We start from the raw sequence: 20,307 nt of genomic DNA, 5'->3' as shown, positions 1-20,307 counted from the left end.
GGCAGGAGCCCTGGGTTGTTTGCAGGCAGCTGATGCCAGGCAGGAGCAACTCCTGTGGAAGTGTTTGTGAGCCATGTTTTGGGGTGGGCAACCTCCCTTGATGGCAAAAAAAACCCCACAGGAACACTGAGCACAGGAACTGGGTCACTGTGGGGTTTGCCCTGTAGGAAATGTGCTGGAAAGCCCCACTCAGCAGCAGGGCAGGGAGGTGAAAGCAAAGAAGGGATGGAGGATGTAGCTGAGGGAATGCTCAGACACCACAACTCGGGGTCCAGGCTGAGCCCAGTTATTAACTCAGGTCTGAATCTGCAGGTCCTGACTATAACAGATTGACCCAAATTGATTCCCAAACCAGGAAACCAGCTGAAAGTTCCCAAAAGTTTCTCTGTGTTACCCTCTCCACGTTCTTGACCCTGCAGGAAAGGCTGGAGACTGCAGCAGAGGAGCAGAGCTGCTCCAGTGTCCAGCCAAGAGCTGATTTCAGAGCGGTGGAAAGACAGAAATTGGTGGATTTCTCACAGCACCCAATTCCTGGGCCTGCCAGAGTCCATGGGACATTTACAGATGGCATGGAAAAGCTCAGTGTGTTGAGAAAAGTTTCTGGCTGAGTTTGCCAAGTGCAAATTGACAGTATATTTTTTTTAATGAGTCACTCAAGCACTGGTCGTTTTCTCAAATCCATGAAATCACGTGCATGTCAATTAATCACATCTTGCAACAGTTTCTCGACCTTCAAGGATTGTGCAGGGAAACCCGAGGCTTTGATCCTGCCTACTCATTTTCACCTGTGTGCTTAGAGGCAAATAAGAAGCGCTGAAAAGTGATTTGTTTTGAATCTGGTGATTTTCAAGAGCCTTGCCCCTGATGGCTGAGTGTTTGGGGTTAGCTACGCAGAGCAAACATCCTGAACTTGGGCTCCTGACCCTGCTTTGAGTGTTTTGCTTTTCAGACCCAGAAGGTTCCCAGGAGAGGAGAGAGGAAACTGACTGGCTATTTTTAAACCCCTGCAGTTGCTTTCCTGCCTTATATTATTTATTATCCATTATCAGAAGTGTTTTTCCCCTGAAACCATCTTTAGTGGTCAACTGAGGGACGGTGAAAATTGCCCATGAAACAGAGCTGCATCTTTCTGCAGAGGTCAGACGAAGCTGGAGGCTCTGGGAGGGTTTTGCCAGCTGAAAATGAGTGCTGCTGTTGTTTGTTGTGTGCACTCGAGCTCTGCCAAGCAATTCCAGGGGTGGGCTGTGATTTCTCTGCCCTAAGACTCGAACATGAAGCAAAGCAGAGTCTCCCTCTGACACATTTCCCAGTCCAGAGAGGCAATGCTGATTTCTGCTGGAAAGCAGGTCCCTGCCTCTGGTTTCAGCACATCTCTGCCTCTGATTTTAGCGTGTCCTGAGCAAAGGGATGCACAGCACTGAGATTCACAGCACATCTTGCAGTGCCACCTGGTTCCTGCATGACAGTGGGGCTGGGGACACCTCTGCAGGGAGCAGCATCACATCCTTCTGTGGTGGAGGGAGCTGCAGTGACCCCCCTGGCACTGCAGGGTGCCCTGGGCAGGGATCAGGGCTGGATCTCTGTGTATTGCCCCCAGAGATGTGGGGCTGCCCAGGCAGTGCAGGGCCCTGCTGCAGGGCTGGGTCCCCTTTCCCAGGATGTCCAGGAAGTCCCCTCTGACCTCTTTGGCTCCAGATAAAGCAGGACAATAGCCCACGTTGTCCTGGCTCATCCTTCTGCCTGGTAAACTTTCCAGTTGGAAGCCTATCACAGCCTGGCAGCTTTGTTAATCCCTTCCTGCCCGGGCAGGAGCTGCTGGTGCCCTGGGCAGAGCTGGACATGTGAGCCTTGGCTCCATCCTCGCTGGAAATAAAGCTGCAGGGCTGGAAGGCCCGGGGAGGCCGATGTTATTTCAGCTGCAGAGGGAGCTGAGGCATGAAAGTCCAAGTTTTGGTGGTGTCAGCAGCACTGCCCGGACCCTGGGATGCAGTTTCTGAGCAGTGTGTGAGGAGGGAAGGGGAAGAGCAGGGGAGGGCTGGAGCACGCAGTGCTCAGCACAGGGGGCTGATGAATCACAAACACTTCTGCCCGTTTCTCTCTGCCTCTGAAAACAAAATTATGTTGCAGGGGTTCTCTAAAGTGGGATCTGCAGCCCTGCTGTCCCCCAGGCTCGTTTTGCTTTCCCGGAGTCCCTGCTGGGCCGAGAGCAGGTGCCCTGGCCCCCTTAGCCTGAGCACGGGGGGCTGGCACTGACTCACCGCGGGTCACATCCCCCCATCCCGCAGGGGACACTGCTGTGACAGTGTCACCAAGCCCAGCTGCGGCCAGCGAGGGGCTGAGCGCTGCTGCTGGGGCTGAGCTCATGGGCTGAGATAATGCTGGGATGAAAGCACATGCCGATGATATTCACGCGCTGGCAGTTAACACTTTTCCTTTGGCGGGCGGTGTGCGAACCCCAGGTGCTTCACGAGCAGCCGGTGACACAAAGCTCCTTTCCCAGAGCCGTTGTCACCTGCGTGACTTTGCTCCCTCCCATCAACGGTAACACCCCGGTGTTCCCCCCACCCAGCTGAGGCTGGAGCTCCGGCCACGCCATCCCGCAGCCCCCCGAGCATCATCATCATCATCATCATCATCATCATCCTCCTCCCTCCCACTGTCCCTTTGTGCGGCCCCGGGGCTTTTCACGCCCGCCGTGTCCCCATCGCCGTCCCCCCTCCCCGAGGGGGCCGAGCCGAGCCGGGCCGGCCCCCGGGGGCGGGCGGAGGCTGCGGGAGGAAATCCAGCGCCAGCTTTACAGCCGAGCCGGCTCCGTCCCGGCCCCGCCGTGACATCAGGCCGCTCGCTCTGCGCGGGGGCGGCCGCGGGCTCCCGGTGCCTGCCCCGCTGCTGCGGGCGCTCCCGCACCGCCCCGCTCCGCTCCGCGCCGCTCCGCTCCCCCCGAGCATCGCCCCCACGTCCCCGCTGCGGCTCCCCGGGCAGCCGGGGGGGCTGGCGGGGCCGGCGGCGGGTTTTGGGGCCGGGGATGCGGCGGCCCCGCCGATGGTGAGCCGCCGCCGGGCCCCGCCGCACCATGTCCCCGCCGGCCCCGAGAGGATGTTCGAGGGCTGCCGGCGGGCGAGGAGCCTCTGGGGCGGTGTCAGGCTGGAGGTGGCCGGAGAGAGCAGCCCCGTGGTGCTGCACAGCTTCACGCAGCTCGACCCCGACCTGCCGCCGCTGGAGGTGAGCGCGGGGTGCGGGGTTCGGGGGGCTGGGAGCCCCTGGCGGGTTTGGGGGGCTCCGCCTCGCTGGCAGCGTGGGGAGGGCTGGCCCGGAGTTTGTGGGCATCCGCAGGGTGATTCGCAGAATTCTGTTACGTAGAATCACGGAAGGGTTTGGGTTCGGAGGGACCGTAAAAATCATCTCTCCCCACCCCTGCCGTGGGCAGCGACGCCTTCCACCAGCCCGGGCCGCTCCGAGCGCCGTCCAGCCCGGCGCGGGGCGCTTCCAGGGATGGGGCAGCCGCAGCTTCTCTGGGCACCCTGTGCCACTGCCTCACCACGCTCACAGAGAATAATTTCTTCCTAATATCTAAATCTACCCTCCTTCAGCTTAAATCCTGCCACTCCGTGCCCTTGCAAAAGTTTCACCAGCCTTCTTGTAGGGCCCTCTAGGTGCTTTAGGTGTTTCATTTTATTGAACAAATGGGTGCCCTTGCTTGGCTCTTTTTGCCGTGTGTTCCTGTACCCCTGGGGACTGGTGGGCAGCTGCCAGGCTCTGCAGGGAGAAACCAGATGCTGTCCCTCCAGGCACCCAGGGAAAGGGTGTAAAGGTTGTTAAAACTTCGGGCTTTTAATATTTCGTTTGAGACTTTGGCAGCGGGAGGCAGGAGTCTGCTCAGATCTGAGCTATTCGTAAAGGCTTCAGGCTTGTCCAAACCACAAAAGCGTCCTCTGGGAAGGTTACGGGCATTGGGAGGACTTTCCTGGAGGATGCAAAAACATTTGTGCTTGTTTGGATTCGACCCCGGGTGGTTCAAAGTCAGGCGGGTCCCAGCGAGGCCCGAGTGCTTTGTTGATGGCAGTTGCATGTGGAGGCAGCCGAAATAATCTGAGTCAGAGCTGGGCCTTTTATCTCGGTAATGGATGATCGTCAGCGGTGCGGTGGGAGTGTCGCTGCTTGGGAGCAAACGGTGTGTCAGGAGGAGCTCGGCGGGAGGAAGATTTTGCTGTTCAGAAGCCGCAGCCCTGGCGGTGCAGGGGTTAATAGCAGCGAGGGTCAGCAAGTCTGACTTTGCTGGGATTTAGAGCCAGCTGCAGATGTGCTGCTCTGGATGCTTCCCGCTGGAAAGGGGGCGGTGGAGGGGGGGAATCACCGCTGAAGCCTCTCTAGTTGCTGTGCAGATATCCGCTGAGGGCAGCCAGCGTTTCGGGGAGGGCAGAGGCTCCTTCTCCCGAACAAGCACAACCTGGGATGGAAAGTCCTGCTCAGGAAGGGATGAGCTCAGGCTCCGGCTGTTCCGCTTCACCTCTGGCCTGGTGGCAGAGCTCATCAGCTCCGGGAGAGCTCATGAAAGCTCCATCCAGCTTGTTTTCCCCGCTCTCCCCTCCCCGCTGGTCTCTCCTGGGGGTGGGCGTGCTGACATGCTTTGGAGTGCATCATCTGGTTCGTGTTATGCCTGGCAGGAAGTCCAGCCTCGGGAGGCTCAGGGGCCGCGATTTTGGCAGGGAGAGCAGGAGCAGGGGGGGGGGAAGGAGGGAAAAGAGGGGGTGATGCAGCGTGCTGCCCCTCTCAGCCCCGGGGACAGCCTGCCTGGCACGATGTGCCCCGGCTGGAGGAGGCTCTGGAGCTCAAGGGGGGCTTTGGAGCATCTTGGGTGATGGGACGGGGCTGAGGGAGGCTTTGCATGGCCCCTAGCAAAGCCCTGCTCAGCTGAGCCTGGCACGGGCACAGCTGCCAGCCAGAGCTCCTCCTGAGCTGTCTGTGCCCACATCTCTGCCCTGGGCCGTAGTGGGTTTGTGCTGGGGAACGGTCAGAGCACAGCCCTAGCAGCTGCTCCCTCGAGCTTTCCTCCCAGTCCTGAACAGAGAAAATCCTTCCTTTTAATTTTTTTTCCCCTATTTCCAAGTGATGGTGAGAAAAGGGACAGCCCAGAGGGGTGCACTGTGACCCACGGCCTCCTGAGCAGCATCCCAAAGGACGGGGTGTTCATTGCATGAACGGGGAAAGGAAAAAATGTGTCACTGTTGTGACAACTGTGCTGGCCTGGCGGGGCTGCAATCCTCAGGCAGAGCTGTAGATGCACACTGAGAGGAGAAGGCAGATTATTTGAATAAGATCCCCCAGGGACCATCAGTGTTTTGCTGTGACATTCCCCAGGACACGCTGGGACCTTTGTCACCTCTGCCAAAGGGAGCTGTGCTGGGTTTTGGCAGAGCTCGTGGGTGGGCAGTCTGGTCCTGCAGGGCATGGAGGCTCCCTGGAAAGCTGCTGGGCAGGCTGCAGGGATTGTGGCTCTCTCTGGTGCTTGCTGAGCCCCAGGGGATGGCAGCAGGGCAGGCTTTGCCTGTATCCCACAGCAACGGTATCGATCAGCATCTGTGAGCATCGCTGGGGTGAGGCCTCCTGGCCCTGGGAGCCAAGGGTTTTCACCAGGATTTGAACCACGGGGGATGGAAAATTTAAACTGACTGTCTCAAGTGGGGGATTGACAGAGCAGCTTTGCAGACCTTTTGTTTTGACCTTTTCAGTTCCAGTCCATTCCATATTCAGCAGTGAGTGTCAATCCTCCCAGTCCAGCAGGAGCCACAGAGTGAATCCAGTGGCCCTCCTGGTCCTGCTGGCCAGGAGTGGCCCAAAACACCACTGCAGATGACACAGACTGAAACTTTCATGCAGCTGATGTTGCTGAACCTCTGAGGAGGCTGGGCTGACTCTAATAAAAAAAGCCCTTATAAAAAAAGTCCTTGTAATTCTGGCTGTGTTTGTTTTCTGAACAATTAGGAGATTTTCAGTTGCTAAATGAATCCTTGAAAACTTGAATTGCTCAGCCCAGATGCCTTGTAGGTCAATGCTTGTTCTTTACAGCTGGCAGGGAGAGGCAAAGATATCTCTTAAAAGCCATTTTCTTTTCACTTCCTATGGTGCCTTTGGAATAAGATCCTTTTCTCCCAGCCTGTTCTCCTCCCCCAGGCACAACCTGATATGTCCCCTGCAATTTGCCAGATGAACATCATCTGTTGGTATTTCTTGGATGGGGACCTACCTTCTGGCTCCCTTCCAGAGAGGTTTGGTGGTGAGGCCTGGAGCAGGCTGGGATGTTCATTGCTGGTGGCTGATGCAGGGTGGGAATAACAGAGGTGGAAGGGTTTTTTATTATTATTGTTTGATATGGTTAGAGAGAAGCTGGAGAGAAGCTTCCAAATGAGTTTGTGTAATTGTTTTACTCAGAGGCTGCTGTGCCATGTTTCCATAAGGGTGGGGATCCCCATTCTGAGGTCTCACTCAGGTCTTAGTGGATTTAGTACCAGGCTGGCAGCCCTGGAAACTGAAAACTGTGTTTATTCACAGGCTGAATGGGCAATCAGCCCCCTAGGCCACCCTTGTGCTTCAGCATCACTCAGCTTCAGCCCCCTGGCCCAGGTCACACTATTGCTCCACTGCAGCCTCTCTTTTTGTGGCTCTCAGGATGGCATCACCAGGCAGGAGCAAGTCAATGTAGTCCTGGAGTATTTCCCCACTTCCCTGGGCCTGGCTTTGGGGCGTGATGAGCAAAAGGAGCACCAGGCCAGCTGTGCCTGCAGGGATGGGTCTCATTTAGCACCCACCTCTGTTTGGGATTTGGGATCTGGCTGTGACCACCCCACTCTTAGGGCCAGAGCACAGCCTGGTTTTAGGGCCCCTGAGCTGGTCTGGCCAGCAGCTCCTCCATCTCCCTTCCCAGCTCTCTAACCAGCCACTGTGTCCCCCGAGGGGAGTGTAATTGAAGGAGGAAAGAGCTTATTTAGGTCACTCCAGACCCCATTTAAAGGCTGGGTATGCCCTGCTCACACTTTCTCTAACACCCTTATCTCCAGAGCTGCCTAATGACTGGCTTTCAAACGTCCATGCTCCTTTTATTTAAATATATCCTTGCAGCAGGGCTGTCTCAGTTCTCAAATATTTCTTCATCTCCCACGGACTCAGCAAGAGGGGGGAAAAAAATGTGGTTGCTAAGGAGCAGGATTTGGATACAAAGCTGGCTGAGCTGCTGGCGGGGGGCCCCGGGGGGCTCCAGCACAGCTCGTGGCCAGTCAGGGTTTGTGCATTGCTTTGGTGGGGTTTGGGTGGGGAGGACTGGGGTTTGAAACATTCCTTTGGCCTTGGGGAGTAGGAGCTGAGTTGTGGGATTTGCTCCTTTTACGGGTTAATGTGATGTTTGTGTGGGTTAGGTCCCACAGCAGCATCCGTGGCTGGTCCCAAACGTGTGTTTGTTGTTCCAGGGGTCTGTGGGATCTTTGTTTTGTAGACAGAAGCATCTGTGGGCCGAAAGGTGATGCTGGCAGTGGGGTTTGGTGCCCAGGAAGAAGCATCACACTGAAACTGTGTGGCAGCCCCCGGCTGGAGCATTGCTGGGAACGCCAGCAGCCGGGCAAGGACTGGGATGTGTGGATACTGCAGTTAGCAGGTGTCTCAGTGCCCAGGTGGGGACTCACCTGCACGCCACAGCAGCCCCAGTAATGATGCATTTGGACTTTGCTCCTGAGTCATTAGGGAAAGGGAGTGCTGAGCTCGGGCACAGAGCACTAATCCCAGTAATCCCAGTAATCCCAGTAATCACAGCCGGGCAGCCTGAAAGGAGTCACGGGGAGGGGGTTGGAGCAGGGGCAGAGCTGCAAGGGCTGCTCTGGGCACTGGGTTTGCAGAAAGGCGTTCGTGGAGGGGCCTTTTGTCCTGTTAACACCTGGGAACAGCCCTGCCAGGAATGTCCTTTCCCAATTCTCAGCACGTGGCAGCGTGGGCTGTGCCGAGCAAACGCTGCTCTCCTCCTGTGCACTGAAGTGACTCTGCAGCTCCCCAAACCTCGTCCCTCACCTGGCTTGGGTTTGTTTTTGTGATGTTATGCAAATCACCTCTCTGGTTTTCGGTTACATTCCCGGGGCTGCGCTGGCGCGGGTTCTTGTAGGGCAGCACTTTCACATTAGATAACGCCGAGTTCCCTCTACCTGAGGGTCAGGAGTTATGTGACAGCTGAATGTCACTGGAGATTAAGAACATGCAGAGGCTCCTGGCGTGGCCCGTTTGCCTCAGCCGGCTCCACAGCGGTTTGTTTTCATTACACCGTTGGTATTTGGATGAGCTCTGCTGTCAGAAACATGCTGGGACGAGAAAGGGCGTCTTCCCTCCACACGTGGGGCGCTGGGAGCAGCTGCCTGGGGAGCCCCGGGCTCAGCAGAGGAAGGATGGGGATGGCTCTAGCTGCCAGGCACCAGCCAAATCCTCAGAGCTAATGGGAGGGGGAAAAAAAAGTTGGTCTGACTTGCAAACAGAGCAGATTGGAGAGGAAACTCATCAGAGGCAACTTCATCTGGAACGCTGAGGCATTATTTTTAGAGCGGCTTTGCTTTCTGCTAACCACAGTCCAGCAGCTGAACTGAGGGCTTGTGTGGAAACCTGCTTTGCCAAGGGCTCCCTACCCATCTTACCAGAACTTCTTTTCATGTGATGGAGCAAAACCATGGAGCCTTTCCCTGCTCCTTGCAGTGGCTGGGTCTCCATGGAGACTCTGAAGCTGAGAGCCTGCTCCAGCCAGTGTGTGCATGTGAAATGATGTGTTTGCTTTGGGTTCACCTCTAGGAGTCGGAACTGACTTCAGGAAACCAGGGTTTAGCCAAGCTGGGCAAAGCAAAGCACCTTGCCTGAGTCTGGCAGGGACAAAGCTCAGCTGTGGGAAGTCAATAAGGATGCTGAAGCTCCACCTTCATGTGGCTGGGGGGGTTCAGGACCTCACCTTCCACTTTAGGCAGAAACCCCAGGGATTTTGTTCAGACAGCTGTCTGAAAGGCTCAGTTGGTGACCTGCTGCTGGCAAGGTTTACCTGGGAGCTGGGAGATGTGAGCTGGGGCTGGTGGTGTGACCCCAACAACCACTGCAGACCCTCCAGAGCAAGGCCAACACTCAAGCTGGTTTACCACCTTAAAGCAGCCCAGCTTTCCTCCAAAAGCTGCTATTTGTTTGCTTCTGGTTGTATTTTTCGTGGCTATCTGGTCCCAGCTGCAGTTCTGCTGCTCAGGAGCCCCGTGCTGACACTCACTGCCATTACTGGGTTTCCAGACAAGTGCTCTACTCGATTCTGTCCCTGTTGCAACAGTGAGAGCTGGCACACAAAGACAGGACAGGCCTGGCTGGTTCTTCCCTGGCAGTGCTGGGGTGACTCAGAGCGAAGCTATGGATCACACCAGTGTCATAACAAACACTTCTTCCCTGAGGTGCTTCTTGGGGAGGTATTCCACAAACTCCTTCTCTCTCAGTCCTCATTCCCATGGATTTTGGTGTGTTCCTCAGCAAAAGTCAGCTCTGGGAGGAGGGGGATGTTTGAGGCTTGATTGGTCTTAATCCAGGGAACATCAAAGGAAAGGAGTCAGGGAATGAAGCTTGACGTCTCTGCCCTCTTCACATTGATGCTGCCCCACAGTCATTGTGCACTTCAGCTTTTTGGGTATCCCAGGGTGTGTGCCCCAAAATAATTTTATTAAACGGGAGGGTGAGCTGTAGGAGTGCTCACCTGTGGCTGCTAATGGCAGAGGATGAAGGGGGCAGGGCGGCAGGAGCAGATGAGTGGGGGTGGGAATGTGCGTGTGCCGGATCACCGAGGTGATGTGGCCAGGAGGAGCAGGCACCTGGGGCTGTTGGAGCTGCTCTAGCGTGGTCCATGGCCAAACCTGCACCTACAGAGCAGAGGTGAGGGTCTGGGGTGGGGGGGAATTCATCCTCCCAGCCCGGGCAGCCGCATTCTTTGTGCTGCAGATCTGGCACATTCAGCACTCGCGGCAGGACCCGGGGCCAAACCTCACTGCTGAGCTCCCAGTGCGTGTGTTCAGACACTTGACAATAGCAGGAGTTTTATCCTTCCTCAGTGGTTTTCTCCCCAAATGTGCCAATTAATCGTAATATCTCATTTGCCTCAGCTGTGGAAATCACCCGGAGCTGGCGGAGCATCCGTTTCCCCCCGCCAGGTGTCGGCATGTTGCCACCTGCTCATGTCGCACCTCCTGCCTGGTTGACACCTATTTAAGTAATACTCCCAAGGTGAGATTTTGTTGATTACAAAGCAGAAGTGCTTGCTCTTGCCTCTTCCACCTTCCCACGGGCGCCGCGGGGAGGTGAACGAGTAGCGGGATGCCCTGCGAGGGGAAAATCTCCGCGGAGCGAAGGGGACGGCCTGGAACCCGCAGCTGGGCTGTGCTGGGACACGCTGGGGCTGCGGGTGTCAGGAGGAGGCTGGGACGAGCCTGGCCGATCCCGGGAATCGCAGGCCAGCAGCAAATGGAGGAGCCGCGCGTCATCCCGGCCGGGCTGGGAGCTGTGCGCGGAGGGCGCACGGCCGGAGAACAAAGCCTCGCATTTATTCCTGCCGTCCTTTCACCGCCAGCCCCTCTCTGCCTCCCCGCGCTGGATTGTTCCTGCATTTTCTCTGCTTCAGCTGTTTACTGGGTCACCCTGGTGCAGACACGCACACAAAGAGCGAGCCGTCGCCGAGCCTGTCGCCGTGCCACCGGCGCTGGCAGCCCCGCTGCGGCCCCGCGGGCACCGCGGTGCCATCGAGCCGGCTGGCAGAGCGTGCCCGGGGCCAGGCTGGGCTGCGGGCATGCGGAGCCCCCCGGGCATCCTGCTCTGCACGGGCTGTGGCCGTGGGATTTTGAGGAGGGGGCCCCAAAAGGTCTGGGCTCGTCAGCTTTGCCCGGTTTGGTCATGCCGGGTTTGGTGGAGGGAATGGCGGTTGACGCAAGGCAGAGTAAACACATGGGTGGACACGTTTATTCACTAGGGCTTATTTCGGTTCAGCTTATCTAAGCTAAGGATGTGTCTGAGCTAGATTGAAATTAACCCTGTTCAAACGGAAACGGAGGGGAAAGGTGCTGTTTCTGTCAGCCAGTGTGGCCAGGCAAGGCTGTGGCTTTTGGACAGCCCCCAGTATGTGCACCTTCACAATTCCAGGGAGATGTGGCTTTGCTGTCTTTTCCTCTCTGCAAGCTGCAGCAGGCGAGTTACTGCACAGACATTTACAGTTTGACCAGGTTGCTGGGGAATACTGTGGGGTGAAACTCTCTGGGAATGTCAGTGTGGGGCCAGTGGGATCTGGCAGTTGTGTTCTTTGCTTTGCCCTTCCTGCTTATCCCACCTTGTGTGTGCTCAGGTGAGCACGTTGTTCATGCAGACATGGATGTGCCAGGGCAAGGGGTAGGTTTACAAAAAGAGATGATTTTATTGCAGCTGATGCTTCTTAAGACAAATTTTTTTGGCTGTCTGGGCTGGCACATGGGCTGAGAGCTGGAGAGTGTTCAAGGTTTTGCATCTCTGGGAATGTAAAGGCTTTTGTGAAGGTGAAGTCACTTGCAGGTGCTGATGCATGCAAAGGACAAGCGTTGCCCTGGAGCAAGTCTGTGTGTCCTGGTGAACATGTGTGAAGCCAGAATTGACATTTCAGCTGTGACTATTCCAATCAGTTTCAAGGAACCTCATCTCTGGGTGCCAACCTCAGCTCCATCCCTTCCCCAATACACCTGGCAGCTGTTGCTGCCCCAGAAATAACACATTTAGTGCAGCAGGGCCCAGCTTCAGAGGTGGAATCACTAGAGTAGCATTAGGTCAGGCTGGAACTCTTCAGGGCACTCCTCATGTTTTAATTCACATTTGAACAAGGCGTTGGGGAACTTGTTGCACGTGACTTCCAGGTGCTACTGTACGCTCAGAAAAACATCAATCAGTTTTTGAGCTTGTTTCAGTTATGTTTTTATCGCAGATTTTTCTGTTCCATTTCAGTAAAACACAGACCTTTTGTTCTGAGCCGAAATGACTTGGGATGAGCCGCTCGATCTTTATTTAACCTCGCAGAGCAGTACCTACATTAATTTTTGATGCACCGTTTTTCACCAGCCGCGTCGTTCTGGTTTCACTTCCAGTAATGCCCCGGGGCTGTGGGCGAGTCGGTGGCGCAGCAGCCGGGCTGTGTCCCTCTGCTCCGAGCCTGCCCCCGCAGAGACGTGGGCTCCGGGCAGGGATGCTCCGGGGCCATCACGAGCACGGGGCTCAGGGCTGTGGAGCAAGAGCCAGATCTGCTGTGTCGGCGGGATCTTTTTTTCCATCGACTTAGAGAGGAAGCAAAACCTGCTGCACTCAGTTTTCTTCAAATAGCCTGCGAGGGGAGCCCATCCCAGCACGTCCCCTGGGAGGGGACAGCAGGGTGTCCTGCTCTGGGGTGCTGGTGGTCATCTCTACTCCTGGGTGTAGGAAACACAGGGTTTGCAGTTCATGGGTCATCCCTGTTGTGGCTGGAGTTTGTTTTTCCCTAGGGAACCCCCCTGTCAGCCTGATCCCCCAGCAGCTGCATTTCCCCACCTCGGGGTCTGATCCTGCCCCTTGAAGGCTGGGGATGGAGTGGCCATGCAGAGTCTTTGATTTCCAAACCACAAAAAGAGTGGGAAAAGTCTCTCCACGTGGGAAGGCTCTTAGTTTTCTCTAAAAGCAAACCAGGAGCAAATGGGGGAGGAATCCTGCTTATCTGCTTTGTCTCGTTCTTGGACCGAGGCTGAGCTCCTAATCCTTGCTCCAGCCACTGACTCACTGTGTGTGAGTCACAAGATGCCTCTGTAACCCAGCTGCCAGCTTCCCTTCCCTTCTCCCTGCGCTGCCAGGGTGGAGAAGGCAGACTTTGGATACCCTCTGCAGCCCCTCTGGGTCACAGACACAGGGTCAGAGCTGCTGTTGGTCTCAGGACCCCCAGAGCCCAAGGGAGGAGGCGTAAGATCCCTAAAAGAGGCAAATATGGGGTGATGTGGCCCCTCTTTCTCTTTGCCCCAGCCTGGTGCTGGGTGATGCTCTGGCTCCAGGGCTGTTCCCCTGGGGCACAGCTTTCTGTGCTGAAGCATCTGGAGCAGAGTGTCAGGGAAACCCAGCTGTGGAGCCCAGCATCTGCTGGGGAGAGAACAGGCCCTCAGCTGTTGCCACTGGCCTGGTGTCCTGGCAAAACCACCCCTTTTTCATGGTGGGTTTGAGTTCAGCTTCTGGCCCTTTTTCTGTCCTTTTCCTGTTTCCCCTTTTGTTGCTGTGTTTTTATGGGCTGCTGGAATCGGTCCTGGTTTGAGGCAGCTCGGAGCAGGCAGGAAGGAAGGCAGAGAGTGTTGAAAACCCAAAGGAATTGTGTCTTTCTGCTGAACATCTCTGCCTGGGGAGCAGGGGCTGGGTGCACCCAGCTGTGGCAGGGGACTGAGCTCCGTCAGCAGCAACAGGAGCACTCAGGGGGAAAGGAGACAGTGGGAAATCAATTCACCCGGCTGGAGAGAGCCACCCCAGTGCCACCATGGCCATGGCTGGGGTGATGTTTTGGAGCAAAAGTGCTCCTGCCCTCAGTGGGGCTGCTGTTCCAAAGGACATGCTGTGAGTCACCAGCGTGGGCACCTTTCCTTTCCCTGAAACAGGGGATGTTTGTCAGCTTCCTCAGCACTTGGGGTAGTCCTTGTAGGCTTCCTGAGCACGGCCAGGGGAAGGAAACTGTGAGTGCCAGGAGTGGATGATTCCTTGAAGCAGAGCTGTGGGGGAAGAGCCACCACAGGGCTTTTTGCCTGGAAGTCCCCATGGGGAAGAGTGATGTGCTGTGTGTGCTTATTTTGGACCTGTAGGACAGAGGGTGCTTCTGCTTTTGTGGTCTTTATCTTCGGTTCACAGAACTGAGCTTGTTTTCCTTTCACTACCCGGGGCTGACTTTTTTCCTATTTCCTTTTACATAATGTCATACACTCAGCTTTGCAGAAGAGGTCCCAGAGTCGCTGCTGTTCCTTGCAGGGGTTCAGGGTTTGCTCCTGGGGGTGAAATGAAAGTGAGCTGGGGGTTGGTGTTGGACACAGGCCATGCTGGAGCCGGTTTCCTCTGTTTCTGGAAAGGCCCATTTCCCGTTGCTAGTGGGAAGAGATTATTCTGAGAAAGGGCTGGGGATTGTAAAGACCAAACCCCCACTTGCTGTTCCTGGCTTTACCACCTTTCATCATGTTCTTTTGAGCTTGTGCAAGCTCGGAGCTTCAATGGGAAACCCCTGGTGACGTCTCCGAGGCTCAGCTCTGCCTTTTCTTGTCTCGTTAGCCAGTGGGACTGTTCATTCCCAGCAGGCACACATTCCTGGCTTCCCAGGGGCAGGGTTAGTGTCTGCTCCTCTCTTGTGGCTGGTAGCAGCAGGCCCTTTGAAATCATGCTGCAGAGATGCTCTCGGTGCTGCTCTGTACCTGTCTGTAGAACAGGCATTTTGAGTAACTCAACAGAAAAGGGAGCAGAGTAACACAAATATCTTGATTGTTAAACCAGCTGTGGTGCAGAGAGCATCAGCAAAAGCACTTTGAGCAGTTGTGCCTCCTCCACGTGTGCTGAAATTAATACCTTTTCCCACTAACAGTTCATTATTTTTGTGCCTTTGGAGGCCAGTGCACTAACCTGGGGCACGTGGGACCAGAGCTCTTAAGACCTGGTAATTGTTGGGTAATTGTCTGTGTGTAAGTGTGGGGATGCAGCCATGCTCACACTTAATCCTGCACTTTGCTCCTGTCTTACTAAAACCACCTTTGTGAGTGAGCTCAAACACTTTCCAAAACACAGAGCCTGAGCCAATGTTTTGCTTTGCTGTTTGGTTTTTGCATTTTCCCCTCCTTTCATCTGTCGGGAAGAGCCGAAGGCAGAGTCCCTGCTGCTGCTGCTGCTGCTCTCTGCCTGGCTCTCAGGGTTCCTCACACCCCTCCTCCAGGCTCACAAACCTTGGCTGCATCTTAGAGCTCCTTATTAATCCTCTGTGTGAAGACGTGGGGTTTGACACCACGCCGAGTACAAGAACATTCACCGAAGAGCAGAAGGGTTTATTGCACGGAGCAGGAATTCCTCCCTGGTGTAGTCACAAAAGCTTTGAACCATCAGTGGGAGCTCCAGGGCTGGCTGCAATTGGAAGAGGCAGTCCCCAGGCCCAGGGCAGCCATCTGGTGCAGACTCCCGTTTCATATTTCAGGGGATGAACTCCTGCAGAGTTCACTCACGGCTGCTTCTGCAAAAGCCTCTGCTCTGCACAACTGGGGAGAGTTAAACATGTGGCTTTTCCTTGTGCCCCTCCAGCCAGGGGCCTTTTTCCTGGTGTGTGGAGAGGACCAGGATTGCTCACTGAGCTGGAGAAATCAAACCAAACCTTAATTTTTTTTTTCTGGGCATTCCCTTTTCTTGGTGCCCATCTTGAAATGTGTTGGACATCACTTTCTGGGCTGCCAGCTCCCACCTGTATGAATTTGGTGGAAGGTGCAGTTGCCATAACCATCAAATCTCGTTGCAGATGTCTAAAGCACTGCCTGGACCTGTTGGATTCGTCCCTTGTGCCAACAGAAGGGGCTGTTCACCTGTGCCTCACCCTCAGGCTGAGATGGAGGAGGGTTTGTGAGCTGGCTGAGCCTGACCCACGCTCCCTTCTTCGAGAAAATTCCAGCAGATGTGCAGGGCAGGCAGCGGGGAGCAGCGGCTGTTGCAATATTCAGTGACTGCTGCCTCCAAGGCCCTGTCTGCTCTGAATCTTTGAAAACAGTGTCATTTCCAATAATCTAAGTGAAGGAAAGCGCTCATCTGTCTCTTTAGAGACCACTTTGAAGGCATTCAGCTTTGGCTGACACTCGCTGGTGTGAGCACAGGAATCTGGGTGGCCAGCACAATCCTAAGGCACAGCTCAAGGTTTTGAGTCTGTCCCTGCCCTGCTCCCAGCTCACCTGCAAGGGGAGAAACGTGTGCTTAGCGCTGGTGTTGGAATGAGACTCCTCTGGCTCCATCCTGCTGCTGCTTTTTTGCTTTGGGTTGGTTTTTAACCAACGTGCGCGGAATGCACGATCAGCATCTCGGAGGAGCAGCCGTAGGAAAGAGGAAGCTCACACGGAATATAAATAGCCAAATTTTAGAATGTCCCAGTGTAGCAGCTCTCCTGGCTCTTGGCAGGAGCCTGCAGACCGCTGGGAAGCCGTGGCCTTCGTGTGTGGTTTGCAAAGGGGGAACTTGGGGGGATATCGCACAAGTCAGCAAGGCAAAAAATGAATGAATCTGACAGCCTTGGATATGGGAAGGAAATGAAATTTGCTTTTCTGCACATCAGAATGGGGTGTATCCCCTGCACGTGACATGAAATGCAGAGTGAAAACCCTGCACAGTTGTGGCAATACTTTCCACTGTAGTTGGATAGCAGTTGCCAGTGATTCATGGGTTGATCCTGAGGTGGTTTTTCCCTCCCGTATGATTTAATTTATGAATTTAATTGCATGTCAGCGAGCATCTGATTTTTCTCGATATTTTCCTCTGGGGTTTACAACTGCCGAGCCAAATCTCTTTTCTGAGTTAGGCTGTACAGGGCTCTGGTCCTGCTGGACCCTGAGCTTCAGTGGGAGGTACACAGGGGTAGGGCTGACATGCAGGTTGGGTGATGAAGGCTGGGAAAGAGCCCACGACAAATTGGGAAGTGTTTCCATGGCTTTTTTTTTAGTTTTTTGGGTTTTTTTTTGGTTTTGTTGGAAACAGCATCTAAAGGTGGCAGAAAGGCAGCTTGGCCAACTTGGTTAGGTGCTGTCAGTGTGGATGTTTGATCTAGGATTGACACAAAGCTTTAGCTGTGCTGGCAGCCCTCTCCCAAGGTTGTGCCAGTCCCCAGGGTAGTGTACTTGAACACAAACTTGTGCCATAATTTATCCCAGAGCACAGAACAAGAGAGGGACAGACACAGGTGCCAGGAAGGATGTTTGGTGTCTGCTGCCTCATGTGAGTGCTCTCAGGGTTGCTCTGGAAGCCAGTGAACCCTGGGAAAGGCTCCTGATGTTCACAGCAGAACCTCACAACTCCCTGAACTTCAGCAAACCAAACCTCTCCATCGTCTGGCATGAAGTGAGAAAAGCAGGTTCAGCAGAAAGTGAAAAAGTCAGTAACCCTGCCCAGGGGGATTCTCTGCCCTCATTCATTACAGCCATGAATGAGAGGCTTTTTCAAGCTTCCCCTCAGTCTCTGGGCTGGCTGTGCTCCCCTGCCTTGATTCCTTGTGAGGAACAGCCCTGGTTTGAGCAGGGTGAGGGCAGAGCAGTGGGCAGTGCTCTGGTGGGGCTGATAAAGGAGTGTTTGGGTGCACCCTCAGCTCGGGGTCCTGTGGTCGTGTTCTGCTCCTGTCTCCTGAGGTGTGCAGCCTCTTCTGAGCCTGGGTGTGGCTGTCCCCATATTCACAGGGCAATCTGGAGAGGATTTTTTGCAGGGAGCAGCATCACTTCTGGGGCTCCATCCTGAATCCTTTCATGGCAGCTCTTCCTCAGTGTGCTGTTGCCAATGCTCAGGGCTCTTTGAGGGGCAGTTGCAGGGAAAGCTGAGGGCTGGCTCTGGCAGGAGAGGTTTGTCCCCACAGCCCTGTGTCCCAGTGATGGTCACCTCCCCCTCTAACCAGCTTACTGCTTTCAGGCATTTTCTCCTTCTGCTGAGCTGTGGGTTTTGGTGTGTGTTCGTCCATGTCCTGCCATTTGGTGAGGGGGATGGAGGGCGGGGGAGATCCCTGCAGTGTTTAAAAGGATCTGGATAAATCTTCTTAGGGGAGGCACTGACTCAGCAGAGCGTGGTTAGGGAGGAGGAGGAGGAGGGAACCAAATTGTCCTTGTGGGGCTGGAGCTGCTGCTGAGCCCGTGCTGGTATGTGGTGCTGGGGGAGGCGTGTGCCTGGGGATCTGCCCTGAGAAGCATCACCCCTTTCCTCACCAAATTTTTGGCGCTCTCCATCCTCCAGAGCAGAAATAGGAGCCTCAAGGCTGGGTGCCTGTCACCCAGAGGTGCCTCAACCCTGTGCCCAGACCGGTCCTGGCTGTGCCTGATCCCACCCTGGTGCAGATGTCTGGGATTTCCCCCAGCTTTGAGCTTTGGATTTCTGCCTTGTGCTGTGGGCAGCTTGGTTTGACAGTGATTATTTATTAGGGAAGTGCACCAGGTTCAGCTCACTGAGACTCTGCTCAGAGTCTGCTCAGCAGCCAGTGTCCCCTCACAGGAGGGGCAGGGGAGCAGCCAGGGCTGGGCACTGGGCTGTGCTGTCACTGTCCCTTTCCCTGCCTTGTTAGGGGTCCCACCTGCACTGGCACAGCCTGGCTTTGCTGAAGGGCTGAGACACGGAGGCAGGGGATGTGGGACAGACCAAGAGCAGCTCCCCAAAGTCCTGGCTCCACTGTGGGCAGGCTCAGCCAGCCAGACACACTGGTGTCACCTGGTTTGCATTTCTGAGCAGGTGAGGGAGACTCACTGCCAGCCAGCTGCTGCCTTTGGTTTGCTGGGATCCCTCCTAGGAGCCACAAAAGCGTGTCTGCCACGCTTTGCTCTCCTTATCTCATGGTGTATCTTGTCTTTCCATGCAGAGCTCCACACAGGAGATTGGAGAAGAGCTGGAGGATGGTGTGATCTACAGCATATCCCTCCGGAAAGTGCAGCTCCACCACACGGCCAACAAAGGGCAGCGCTGGCTGGGGGTAAGCTGGGGGCTCCTCCTGCCACAGGGGAGGATTCAGATGTTTCCCTGCCATGGGAATCGTGTCGATTTGGGAGCAGGGAGTGGGAGCCCCTGTTGACCTCTGCTGCATGGGAATGGGTACAGGTGAAACAATCTGCAGCCCCATTTTGAAAAATAGGGCAATTCTGATTTGTATCTGGGTTTTGGCAACCCTGAGGCCTTTCCTGGGGTTTCCCAAGTGCTCAGGTCTTCTCAGCTGGGTTGCTGGTGTTTGATATCTGAGGAGACTCAGCCTTCCTTTCCCAGGAAAGGAAGATCCCTGTGGGGATCCCAGCCTAGACCTGACCTTGTGAAGCTGCTGGCAACACTTTGCACTTGACGGTGTCTGTCCTCACCCAGCCCACTGACTTCTGCTCCTGTCCTGGCAGTTTGAGAATGAGTCAGCCTTAAACCTCTACGAGACGTGCAAGGTGCGGACGATAAAAGCCGGGACCTTGGAGAAGCTGGTGGAGTACCTGGTCTCAGCCTTCAAGGGCAATGACTCCACCTATGTCACCATCTTCCTGTGCACCTACCGGGCCTTCGCCACCACCAAGCAAGTGCTGGACCTGCTCTTGAACAGGTGAGGCTGCTCTGAACCCCAAAACACAGCTGGGGGTAGCCAGGAAAGGCCCAGCATCTTCTGCTGCAATGCCTCGGGGGTTTGGTGGCTTTTCCCAGCTCCACCTGCCTGAGGGTTTTGGGACAGGGTAGGGAGGACACAACTTTCTGAAAGATGGAGCTCTTCCAGTGAGGTGCTGGAAGCTGGCTGCTTCCCTTCCTGCAACGGGGAGGTTGTGGCAGAAGGAGGGGAGCAGGACACTGCATAGCAGGCTCACCCTGACCCCGTGGCAGAGGGTGATGTGGAGGGAGAAGAGGCTGCTCTGAGAGGCAGCTGAGTGCAGGGTGCTCACTGCCTCCCCTCTGCCCCACCAGGTATGGCAAACTCCACGTGCAGGCGAACGGGGACCATGCCAGGCACACTGTGGACGAGAGGATGGAGCTGAAGAAGTAAGTCTGCCTGTGCTGTGGTGGCTCTGCTGGCAGCTCTTGGGGAGGGATGTGTCATCCCAGCACTGCTCCTGGGCTTGTGGGCATGCACACAGGTTTCTCCTGACACCTGATTCCCTTTGCCTGTGTTTTCCCCCTTGCTGCAGCACCATCTCCTCCATCCTGGGGGCCTGGCTGGACCAGTACTCGGAGGATTTCCGCAAGCCCCCCGACTTTGCCTGCCTGAAGCAGCTCATCTCCTACGTGCGCCACAACATCCCCGGCTCCGACCTGGAGCGCCGAGCCCGCATCCTGCTGGCCCAGTTCCAGCAGCAAGAGCAGAGCGAGGCCGAGGCAGAAGGTGGGGTCCTCCCCTGGCTTGCAGGGCTCATTTGGGGCTGCAGGTGGAGGGAATGCTGCTGGTTGGCACTGAGGGTCTCCAAAACTTGAGCCACGTGGATGAACACCCGTGAACTCTATGTGGAGGTTCACTGGGAAGCCAATCCAAGTGCAGCAGGAGTGGGATTTCTAAATGGATTAGCTAATCTGCCTTTAATCCTGTGTAGACACTTGCACCCA

The 20,307-nt window shown here is 55.5% G+C and overlaps 1 protein-coding gene across 5 annotated transcripts in view; it reads left to right on the top strand.

Annotated features, from left to right (window-relative positions):
- The window catches only part of RALGDS (ral guanine nucleotide dissociation stimulator), a 54,529-nt gene that overhangs the window by 27,938 nt on the left and 6,284 nt on the right, over nt 1–20,307 (top strand). For 4 of the 5 annotated variants that reach the window (XM_084219533.1, XM_084219531.1, XM_084219530.1 and 1 more), the window contains exons 1-5: nt 2,838–3,222; nt 18,608–18,718; nt 19,128–19,321; nt 19,675–19,749; nt 19,896–20,089. In XM_084219533.1, the coding sequence (XP_084075659.1) occupies nt 3,043–3,222; nt 18,608–18,718; nt 19,128–19,321; nt 19,675–19,749; nt 19,896–20,089 (754 nt within the window). In that variant the 5' untranslated portion in view covers nt 2,838–3,042. Of the gene's footprint in view, nt 1–2,837; nt 3,223–18,607; nt 18,719–19,127; nt 19,322–19,674; nt 19,750–19,895; nt 20,090–20,307 lie in introns of those variants that run through there. The other variant, XM_084219532.1, reaches the window with a different exon arrangement.

Source organism: Fringilla coelebs (assembly GCF_963513975.1).
Source record: "Fringilla coelebs genome assembly, chromosome: 21".
NCBI lineage: Eukaryota > Metazoa > Chordata > Aves > Passeriformes > Fringillidae > Fringilla > Fringilla coelebs.
Note: the sequence above shows the minus strand (reverse complement) of the source record. Positions and strands in the feature narration are given on the sequence as shown.